The following is a 12134-nucleotide window of genomic DNA, read 5'->3' as shown; positions in this document are numbered from 1 at the left end:
GAATCAGCCCCAGCATGAGATTCTTGGGGAAATTCCCATTTCTTTGGGACCCATTGTTTCATAGTCCTTGACAGTCAGGTTGAGAGACACATGTGTGTCTTTAGAGTGTCTTTATTTCTGCCAGGCCTGTTATACTAGCAGAAGTACTTTAGAGGTCTCCAGGACTCGAATAAGGGAGATATTTGATTGTGATGAGCAGGGGACATTATTTGGGTTGAGTATAGTATTGTCCTTATCTTGCCTGTAATAATGATTATGTACTTTATATTTGTTGATTATTGTTTTTATTATTATTATTACTTCAAATTGGTGTTTTTTACTTTTATATACTATACCTCAAAAAGAAAAAATCATGAACAAGTGAATAACTGCTGTGCTAGGAGTATGATTAGGTAAAAAGTGGGTCTTCCCGTGGTAGGTCACAGTCTATAGACATGTTGGAGAAAGACAGTTGAGAGATAAGAGCCAGAGAGGGAAGTGCTGAGGCCCCACTGTAGTGCTTCATTGCTGGCTGCCCCATGATGGAGCCTTGAGTTTAGCTTGATGAGTGAACAGAAGTCAGTGTGGACAGGGAGGGCATTCCAGGCCCAGGCTCTCGGAGGTGAAACTTCATCTTGTGTTTTGTGAACAGGGAGAGCCTGGTATTGTGGGCTTTAGTTGGATGCAGGTTGGCACAGAGATAGAAGGTGAAATGTTCCTTACATTTGCTTATCCCTCCTCTGATGGAAGATGATCCTGCCTTCCTTTTTGGGTTCTTTATGTTTTGTCTAAAAACAAACAAGCACTAAAAACAACAGAATAACAGCTTCCAAGGAGGAAGTTTCTCCAGAGCGGCTTCTGCTACACAGGTAACTTAAGGACACACTTGAGCTTCTGTGCACTACAGGACAATCAGGAAAGTCTTTCATTGACAGCCACCTGTAAAAATGATGCACTTAGGCAGGTGTGACTTGGATCTTTAAGGAAAGATTGGTTCCTTAGTACCAAGATGGAGAAGTTCAAAGTCTCCTCTACATTTCAGTTTGGAAAGGCACAGACCTGCAGACTGGTTCAAGTATACATATCTGCAATTCTTTTTTTTTTATAATATAGTATTTTACTTAATTCTTTGAGCATTTCATATATACATATGATTTATTTTGATTATATTCACCCTTTATTTTGATTATATTCACCCCATGCTTCCCCTATTTTCTTATTTTAAATTTATTTAGTTCTATTTATTTATTTATTTATTTATTTTGTGTGTGTGTGTGTGTGTGTGTGTGTGTGTGTGTGTTTGTATGTGTATGCTACATGTGTGAGGTGCACATACATGGTGGCTGGAAGAGTGTCAGGTTCCCTGGAGGAGGTTTGGGAATTGAACTCAGGTTCACTTGAAGACCAGCAAGTGTTCTTAACCATTGAACCACCTGTCCAGTGTATCTCCCAGCTTCATATTCCTTGCCCTTTTTAAAAATAACTGACAAAAGTCCAGTTTGTCTTTCCCATGTACTCATGGGTGTGGGACCATCTACCCAGTGCCACACTGTTTAAAAATAAACGGCCTTGCCGGGCAGTGGTGGCGAATGCCTTTAATCCCAGCACTCGGGAGGCAGAGCCAGGCGGATCTCTGTGAGTTCGAGGCCAGCCTGGTCTACAGAGCGAGATCCAGGACAGGCACCAAAACTACACAGGGAAACCTTGTCTTGAAAAAAACCAATTAAACAAACAAACAAATAAATAAATAAACGGCCTCTCCTTCCCCCAGTATTGAAACTCCTGAGTATCACTCTTAGTCCTTGGAGTGATGTAGCAGAGAGATGACAAATGAACAGAAGGATTCCAGTCAATAACAGAGCTGTTGGGAGGCCTGCTCTACAACCCAGTGTTTCCTTGTGTATTGCAGGCTATGGAGTTTGAGGGCTGGACGGACACCCTGTTCCTTCTACAGTTCACCCTCTCCTGTGTGATGGGGTAAGCCTTTAGCAGATCATTTCCTAGAGAAGCAGGTTTCAGAAAGTTGTTATGGAGTTCTTCTCCCTTGTTTCTGAGTGTCTTGTTCAGTTTCCTGAGTGTGTCACGTTCTAGATCCTGGTGGCTTCATATCCCCTGGGAATAACTGAACCGATGATCCCAAGCCACACATAGATGGATGGAGAAATGAAACGTACATGTATCCACCATCCCACTGTCTGATAACAACCATTCTATTTCCATTTGTATCGTTTTGTTTTCCTCACCACTGACATCTAACGTATGTCATTGTCCCTCACCTGTGAGAAGGAAGGCTCAGAGCTTGAGTAATTATCTAAGTTAGCATGGCTTAGTGGTTGGCAGTGGTGGCATTTCAGTCTGGGGCTACTTGACTTCTGTGTAGAAGGGGAGAGGGTCTGTGCATTTTCCAGGTCAGTTAGGTTGTAGCTCGGGACTGGACATGTACACAGTGAGGCCGTGCTGCAGAAGCCGCAGTGATCTGGGCATTACAAATGCTGTTGGGTAGTTGTCGAGCAGACCTGCCACACCCTCTTATATTCTCATATAGTTTCCTTCCATTATTGAGAATCCATCTTGCCTTCATCCTGGCTCTAGGGTCACTTTATCCTAGTGGCAAGTGCCCGAATGATAGAGGCCTGTGAGCCTGAGCATCCTGTCTGACTTGTGTGAGTTAGCAGGAAGGATGCTCTCTACAGAATCCTCATCATTGTCAATGAGATGTTCATGGTTTTGGTAGCAGGAAAAACACCTGGTCAGAAAATAGACACGTGTTTCTCTTGAGTTCAGTTTCTAAGATCTGCAGCTATGGAGAGGCATGGAGAGCTCTCATTTGCTCAGAGCCTGCATGCCTGGCACTGGTTGTTTCTCTTGGTGAAGGATTGTGGGAAAGTAAGCTCTAGCCTGTAACAGACCCTTTTCTTCTCTGCCCTAGGTTTATCTTGATGTATGCTACAGTACTCTGCACTCAGTATAATTCTGCTCTTACCACAACAATAGTTGGCTGCATTAAGGTGAGATGAGATAACAATACTGTTTCTTTTTGGAATCTGCTTTATTTAAAAATGTTCCTCTAACTTAAATACTTGGGGGCCAGTGAGATGGCCTAGTTGGTAAAGATGCTTGATGCCAAACCTGACAACCTGATTACAGTGTCTAGAACCCACGTGGTGGAAGACAAGGATTGGCCTAGCAAGTTGTCCTCTGACCTCTATTTACATACTGTGGGATAAGTCCTTCCCAAAATAAATAAGTAAAAACTGTTTAAATTTTTTTAAAATTAAAATTTGGCTATGGGGCCAACAAGATGGCTCAGCAGGTAATATCACTTGCTGTCTAAGCCTGATGACCTGAGTTTGATTCTTACAATTCATGTCAAAGTGGAAAGAGAGAACTGACTCCACACAATTGTTGTCCAACTGCACGTGTGTCCCTCTCCTATTATATACACAATAATTATAATCAAATAAAATTTAAAGACTCTGTCAGTAACCTTGAGTCTCACAGCCTTCTTCCTGTGCGCCAGCTTACTGGCTGGCACCCTGTCGTGGTCATTTCTGAACTAGTTCATAAGAACTTAGGAAGGGCATGGCCTCTGGTTGAAGGAGTGTGGGAAAAGTCAAAGCCGTTAGTTATTGTGGGAGAGAAGTTGACTGCTTCCTGACGGAGTAATAGCCCCGTCCCTTCAGCCCCCAGTGAGAGTGGTTGCGCTCCAAGCACTGCTTTTCTTTGTGAGGTGAAACCTGCCAGAAGCTGATCAAGGGGAGTTTCCTGTCTGAGCCAACCCTCACATGGCCTGACATTTCCTATGATGCCTTTCCTCCTGTTCCATTTTACTTGAGGAAGAATCATTTGTCTTCAGGCAGAAAAGCCAAGTGTACTTGAGCATTGAGTGAATGCTCATCGAAACCTGGGGCCTCTTTTATCAGACTTGGTGATTCTAGTTCTTCAGGTTTAGGAATGCCCCCATGCTCAGATTCCTCAGCAATCAGCAGAGTGGGTTTGCTTTCTGAGAGCGGCTAGACCAAGAGAGGTGATCTGTGACCATTTTGGAAAAGGAAGGCAGTTGCCACGCTTGGTAGTCAGCAGTGAGGGAAGGGAATGCTGAAGGAAAGTCTTGACTGTCTTTAGAGTTTTCTCTGTACCCCAGTGGAATGGGCATTGACCTTATGAGAAACAGCAGGGGTTAAACCTCCTGAACATCAGGAACTCCCCATCATGGAGTCAGAGTTTGATATGATGAGTTCTAAATGCTTCCCAAAGAGCATTTCATTAGAAAGACAATTTTCAAAAGATTGGTTTAATACGTTTTGTACCCATCCCCATGCTGGGGATCAAACCCAGGGGTCTGCACATGCCAGGGAAGTGCTGCCCCGCTGAGCTGCACTCCCCAATCCTTGAACACACAGCCTCGGTTTTGTCTCCCAGGCTTATCTAGGACAGTCTATATACTAAGAATGTGGCATTCCCGGCTCATGGCAGTTTACTAGCCAGGAAGGGGAGGAGCTCAGGAACAGGGATTGACTTACTGTGTGAAGGAAGGAGAGAAACTGGGGAGGCATCAAAAGGTTGAAGCTTTAGGAAGCTGTATTCTGCTTCTGAGTGTGAGGATAATTAAGGACTCAGAATGTATTTGTACTTGGGAGTCAGAGAAAGGAGTTAAAAAAAAATCTTTGCCTTTTATTTTTAACTGTTTTGAAATTAAAGTATAATTATATCATTCCCCCCTTCCTTTTCTTCTCTAGACCCCTTCCTTCCACCTTGTATCCTCTCAAACTAAAAGACTAATGGCCTTTTTTCCTTTGTTATTGTTTTACACACATATCACACACACACACACACACACACACACACACACACACACGTACACTGTCTCACACATAAATAAATACATAAATACAACTTTATCAGTCCTCCTAATGTTACTTATATGAGTAGGATCCCAGGGCTGACCACTTGGTATTGGATAACAAATTGGAGGATTCATCCCTGGGGAATACTATTGCCTTTAGTTCTTTGTCTGGGGCTGGGGATGAGATTTCCCTCCTATTGAGTGGGCCTTAAGTCCAATTAGATAGCTGTTGGTTACTGCAAAGATTTGAGTGCCACTCTTGCAACCTCTGAGATCTTGCCATGCTGGTCATTGTGCTTCATATGTGTCACAACTGGGTAGGATTATTGTTTGCTTCCCTCCTTTAAAAGTTTGCCTATCACCTGCTGGTACTGTGGGAAGACTTTCAAATTGGATCCAGCTCAGATCCTCCAAGTCCCATGTCCAAAGTGCATGGTGTCTTTATCAATCAGTACTATCAAGTAGAACTGATTTTTAAAATGTTATTTGTGTGTGCGCACTCATGCACACACATACCATAGGGCACCTCTGGGGATCAGAGGACAGCTTTTGGGAGGTCAGTTCTGTCCTCCTACCATTTGGGTTCTAAGGACTGGACTTAGGTCATAGGCTACTGAGCCATTTCACTGGTCCACTAGAAGTGATTTTAAGTATAATACTTTGAAATGACTTCTTATATTTTTTGTTTTATTTTGATTTTTGAGACAGGGTCTCTCTATGTAGTCCTGTCTCTCCTGGAGTTCCCTATGTAAACCAGGATGGCTTCAAGCTCACAGAGATCCTTCTGCCTCTGCCTCTTGAGTGCTGGGATTAAAGGTGTGTGCCACCATGCCTGGCTCTACTTCTTGTTTTTTTAATTTAAGATATCCAGGAAAAGTCCTCAAAAGACATTCTGTGTTTGTTGGTCAAGTCTCCATCTTCCCTTTAAAAGAAGGAAAATGCTTGTAGTTAAGCGACCTTCTTTACTCTCCCCTCACAAGTCAACAGTTAGCCTAATGGGAGAAAAAAATCATGTTGGCCACACCAAGAACCAGAGCAAGTTTGAGGATGTGTAGTATTCTTCATGTAGGTGAGTGTTTATCTTTGGGAGATACAGACTGGGGAAAGGCTCATGTTAGAGATCCCTTATTCCTGCTCTTGCTACACACAGATGGTAGGCCTGTGTTGGTACTGTGTGCTTATACATTTTGTACTTGACTCACATGGACATTTCAAAACCTCAGTTAGACTTACGTAACAATATATCACTATTTTCTTTTTAGAATATATTAATAACTTATATTGGAATGGTCTTTGGTGGAGATTATATTTTCACATGGACAAATTTTATTGGCCTAAATATCAGGTAAGTAAAAATATTGAATTAAATATAAGTACAGCGGCAGATGGGGTTTAGATACTCAAATAGTGTCACAGCAAAGTATTGAGTGGTTCATTCAATTGTAAATATGTTCATTTATGAAACAAACTTATGGAGTGCCTGCAATGTGGTAAATATATTTTGATGTCTGTAGCTAACATTTTAAAGAAACAGGAAATGGTTCCATATTCAGTGCATAAGATTTAGAGTTGAACTTCCTCTTCCTTGCATCCAAAAACAGCAATTTGTTTATTGAACTTGGTCAGGTAATGCTCTCAAGAAATTCAGGGATAAAAGCCACCAGTTCTATTACAGTTGTGAGTATCCGACTATAGGTATGCCACTACTTTTAAAAAAATTGTTAATTTTGTGGGGCTGGGGAGATGGCTTAGCAGTTAAGAGCACTGGCTACTCTTCTATAGGACCCAGGTTCAATTTCCAGCACCCGAATGACAGCTCATACTATCTATAACTCCACTTCCTGGAGATCTAATGTCCTCTTCTGTACTCCACAGGCACCAGAAAAGCACATGGTATATAGATAAACATTCATACACATAAATAATAAACATTGTTTTAAAATTGATTTTGTTATTTGGCAGTTTCAAACACGTATGTAATATATTCTGATTTCTCTGTACTCATTCCCTCTGTCAACTCTTTTTCCTATCACCTCCCCCTTGCCACTGCCATTCCTTTTCCCTGACTTGGTTTTTGTTTTGTAACCCATTTAATTTAACCAGTGCCATTTCCGTGACCATTGGGTTGGAGCTATCCATAGGATCTGGTAGGTTGTCAGCAGGTACTCATGTGAAGGCGGTGGTTCTCTGCTCCCTGAGTCTATCAGTAGCAAATAGCTCGACAGTGAAGGCTGGGGCCCCCTGCACTTCATCCCTGTTTGACTGTGGATGGGCCATTCTCGTCCAGAGCCAGTGCAGGCATCCATCGCTGTGTGCGAGTTCATGGTTGCTGTGACTGTGTCTTGCCCAGGAGAGATGACACTGCACAGCCTCTGTACCTTCCAGCTCTTCCCTTCTCTCCTCCCTTTCTTCTGCAGTGTTCCCTGAGCCTTTGAGAGAGTAATATAATAATAACCTTGCTAAGAGCTCAGCATCATCAGCCAGTTACTCTCATCATGAGTCTCTACCTCACTATTGTTCACTGGAAAGAGAGGCTTCTCTGATTAAGGCATAATGTTTATCTATGAGTATCAACGTAAGTATTTAGAAGGCAGCTTGATGCTATGTTCATTTGTTAAACAGTAGTATTCAGTATCCCCATCCCCCATGATTTCTTTTGCCATGAGTTTTTGACCAGGTTTACAATACAACATGGATTTCCTCCTGTGGAGTGGGTCTCAAATCCAACCAGAGGGCAGCTAGTTACCCCATTACAGCAGTGATGCCACTCTGCACAAGTGGGCACATCCCTCTTGGCATGTTGGTCTAGTAGATTGCAAGAGTCCTGGCTGGATAAGAAAACTGATGTCTGTTCTCCCCCAGTAGCCTTGCACTTAGTCCCTTCTAGGACTGTGGAAGCTACCTAGCAGAGAGGACTCTTCCAGCTCAGTGCCTGCTCGATTTGTGTGTCTTGTATCTAGGGTACCTGGTGTCTTCAGCAGTAGGATCTTATTGTTCAGTTCTGGTGGGCAACTAAAAGGGATGGCAAGGGCGTCTATGTTTTTTGGGCCTCTGGAGTCTCCCTGTCCAACTGTTTTAAGGAGGCATACCATACCTGGCACTAGGGTTTTTGTAATAACTCTTGGCTTCTGGGACAGCTTTTTCCAGCCGTGCAGAAAATCTCCCTTTAAACGCTCTCTCTTTTAGTAAGTACATTTTTAAATTTGTCTACAAGATAGTAAGTTTCCATATAGCTTTTTCATATACCCTTCATTTTGGTTCTTTCCTCCCCCTCCCTGTTTAAGCTTTTCCATAACCAGTATTCCCACTCTCTGCTTTCACATTACCTGTTTCCTAACCCCTTCACTCAAGGCTCCTCCCTCCCAATCGCCCCTTTCTACAGATACTCCAAGTTGAACACAAAAAATTAGAGATTTGAAGCTAGAATCCACATGTGAAAAAGAATATGTAGAATTTGGTTTTCTGTACCTGGTTGCATCATTTAATATATTTTTTCCATTTTCATCCATTTAACTGCACATTCATAACATTTGTTTTTACAGCAGAATAAAACTCCATTGTGTATATGTATCACATTTCCATTATTCAGTCACCAGCTGATAGACACTTGAGCTGATTGCAGGTCCTAGCTATTGTGGATAGAGAAGCAGTGAACATGGATGAGCAAGTATCTCTGTAGTAGAGTCCTTCCAGTATCTGCCCAGGAAAAGCTGAGTCATATGGTGGCTCTAGCTGTGGCTTTTGGAGGAATGTGCACACTGCTTTCCATAGTGGCTGCATCAGTTAGCTCCCCACCAGCATCAATGCCTATCTTTGAACTTGGTGTGCCACCCTCAGTGAAGGGTTGGTGGACACTGTATCAAAGCCGCCTTTCAGTTCTAGGGGTTGAATTTTGTGGTCTTAAGTATTATTTATGTGCCTATAAATTATCCAGTTTATTTTGGGGCCAGACCTCTGTCCTGACGTTAGTCTTGTCTCCTTGTAGCCTACTTGCCACCTCTAGCTGACTTATTCCAAACCCAGCTCCTTTTATTTCCTCCTGGTCAACTCTACCCACAGTCCCGGCCTTCTTCATTTCTGGAAACTCTTCCCTTCCAGGTGAAAAACCAGTCTCCATTGTGTGTAGGAAATATTTTAGAAGTTATTTTTACTTACATTTATGTATATGTGTGTGCATCTGTGAGTGAGTGTGGGGATGTGCATCCTGGTGCTCAGTCCTCTCTTATCCATGGGTCTGGGGCTAGGAAGCTCTTTCACTGCCTGAGCCATCTCACCAGCCCCTCATCTTTTTAATGATCAGCAAGTGATGTAAATTTCCTAACCTTGCACCTCTTCAAGTGTAAAAAAAAAAAATACTACATATTTGCCTTATTAATAAATAATAGGGAGATTAATAATAGTACTAGCTTAATAATCTCCTTTGACTTTCCTCTAAAGTTTATTTGCTATCTACTTGGGATGAGTTGGCAGGGGAATTGGTGAAGGATGTGTATCTTAGTCACTGTTCTGTTGCTGTGAAGAGACACCACTTAACTGGGGGCTTGTTTACAGTTTCACAGGTTTAATCCATTAATCATGCCAGGGAGCTTGCATGCAGGCAGGCCTTCAGGGAGAAGTAGCTTAGAGCTTTACATTCTGATCCACAGGCAGAGAGAGAGAGGGAGGGAGGAAGAGGAGAGGCAGACAGACAGACACACTGGACCTGGCATGGGCTTTGAAACCTCAAAACCCATCCCCAGCAATACACCTCCTCCAACAAGGACATACCTCCTCCAAGGAGAGCACACCTCCTAATCCTTCCCAGCAGTCCACCAGCTAGGAACCAAGCATTCAAACATCTGAACCTGGGGGTGCATTTTCTCAGAGCACCACTAACTATGTGGTTTCTGGAGGTTGCCCCTTGAAGGGGTGTGGAGTTAAGAGTAGATGATGACTTTTGTTTGTCTGCTTCTGAGTTCCAGTGTTCTTATGTGTTACGGATGAAACTAACTTACTCTTGAGTTAGAAAGACAGAACCCAATAAGATTCAAATTCAGGCATCCCAACTCCTGTTCAAATGTTAATTTCTTTACAGCTTTTGGCAAGGAAAGTATAGTGTTTAGTTTTTTCACTTTTTCTTTTAATTGAAATTGTCTTTATTATTTTTACGGCTATATTTATTTTGGTTGCTGTTTTCTTTGACTAGTTAGTATGCAAAGACGGAAGTTGTGGATATTAGCTCTGTATTTTGCAAAAGCCAAACTACAGAGACTGTTGAGTACATTTCACTTGTTTAGAAATGATTTCAGTTCCTCAACAGACAGCACTTTAAAGGAAACCACTAACTGAACCATATTCTTGACGAATATATGACTAAGCCTGAACAGGTCTGGCTCCCCTGCCTTGTTTCTTTGTTGTATTAGGGAAGGCTTGAGAGTCAGGCATGATGGCTCACCTCTGTAATCTCAGCAATGGAGGCAGGAGGAACAGGAATTCATCCTCCGCTACATAGCAAGTGGTCACCAGCCTTAGCCACATGAGACTCTGTCTGAAATACCAACCCAAAGGAAAAGTTGAATGTCCCCCATCTGGCCTGGTTCAAGTGCAGGAGGCATGGGGCATGCTTAGTAGCCTTCCAGGTGCCACTCAGCTTTGGTTCTGTGCTTCAAGGAGGTGTTCATGGTTCATTAGAGTACAGTTGAACCTGTCTGCATCTTCTCTAATGCTTTTCTCCTGTGTCCAATTCCTCAGTGTTTAGCCAAGAGCCCCTCCCCCCAAAAAAGCAATGGGGAGGGTAGGAAATAAAAAGTGGAGACAGAACTTGCTCCTGTGCATCCATCAGAGTCCAGACTCTGGCCCACGGCCCAGGCCTGAAGAATGTAGCCTTCCTGAATAATGACACCATAATCTTAGAGCCAGGCAGGCCAGAATTCTTTGGCTCTTTGGAATGCATCTTGTTTCGTCATTAAAAAATTAACACGTGATTAAATAATTAAATATAATGATTTATTCTTTCCAGTGTAGAGTGCTATCAGTTTTGACAAATGCATTTAATCTCTGTTACCCTTTTGTATGTGATGGCTTCTGTTCCCTCAGATCCTGACAGAGCTCTTTCTATCCATAGAGCTTCCAGAGTGTGACATGAATGATGTGTATGGTATTTCACTTTCAAGTCTGGCTCTTTCACATGTTTTCCAGCTGTTTTTGCATGTATCAGTACCTCATACATTTTTATTGCTGAGCACACTATTGGATGTTGGATGGCTGTATTACATCTTTCAACATTTGAAAGCAGTTGGGCCATTTCCAATTTAAAGCTATTATGCTATTATGTATTATCTTCCATAAATACTTGCTTAGAAGTTTGTGTATGAACATAGGTTTTCATTGCAGTGGGATACATACTTAGAAATAGATTTCCTGGGTTGTATAGTAACACATTTAACTTAGTAAGAAATTAGAGGCTAGAGTGTGACTCGGTGCTAGAGTGCATGCCTAACATATGTGAGATTGGATTTCCTGGAGAGAGGGAGGGAGGGAGGGAGGGAGAGAGAGACAGAGACAGAGACAGAGACACAGAAACACACACACACAGAGAAAGAAATTACTATCCTTTTTTTTTTCCCTCCCAACACGTCGTTGGGGCTGCTTTGCATAGCCACCAGTAATGTGTGGAGTTCTGGTGCTCCGCACCCTGGCCTTGGGAGCCCCTCTTCCAGCTCTGTCATGCAGTCTCACTGTGACCTTGTTTCTCCCAGGGTTGATGATGTATTGGGAAAGGCTTGAGAGTCAGACATGATGGCTTTTTTCAATGCTGCCATGCCATCAGCCTATTTTCTTTAGTGAAGTGGCCGGTCAGATATTTGACCATCTGAAACACTAGGGTCATGTCTTCTCATGCTTTTAGAGTTATGAAAATATAGCATATTCTAATTTGGGGCTTGTCTTTTTATTTTTTTTATTTTTTTTAATTTTTATTTTTATTTTGCAGTACAATTCAGTTCTACATATCAGCCACGGATTCCCTTGTTCTCCCCCCTCCCGCCCCCCTCACCTTCCCCCCAGCCCACCCCCCATTCCCACCTCCTCCAGGGCAAAGCCTCTCCCACGGACTGAGATAACCTGGTAGACTCAGTCCAGGTAGGTCCAGTCCCCTCCTCCCAGGCCGAGCCAAGCAATCCTGCATAGGCCCCAGGTTTCAAACAGCCAACTCGTGCAATGAGCACAGGACCCGGTCCCACTGCCTGGATGCTTTTCTTTTTATTAATAGTATAGTTTTTTGAGGGACATGGCGTGGTGAGACAGGGTTTCTCTGTGTAACAGCTCTGGC

General features: G+C 42.8%; 1 protein-coding gene across 1 annotated transcript in view; it reads left to right on the top strand.

Moving 5' to 3' along the window:
* Positions 1 to 12134, top strand: part of Slc35d1 (solute carrier family 35 member D1) — a 46664-nt gene that overhangs the window by 23730 nt on the left and 10800 nt on the right. Inside the window, exons 9-11 of the mRNA XM_059254598.1 lie at positions 1889 to 1956; positions 2909 to 2987; positions 6088 to 6170. Of these exons, the coding sequence (XP_059110581.1) occupies positions 1889 to 1956; positions 2909 to 2987; positions 6088 to 6170 (230 nt within the window). The remainder of the gene's footprint in view (positions 1 to 1888; positions 1957 to 2908; positions 2988 to 6087; positions 6171 to 12134) is intronic.

This window comes from Peromyscus eremicus, chromosome 2, assembly GCF_949786415.1.
Source record: "Peromyscus eremicus chromosome 2, PerEre_H2_v1, whole genome shotgun sequence".
Taxonomy (NCBI): domain Eukaryota; kingdom Metazoa; phylum Chordata; class Mammalia; order Rodentia; family Cricetidae; genus Peromyscus; species Peromyscus eremicus.
This window is presented reverse-complemented; position numbering and strand designations above follow the sequence as displayed.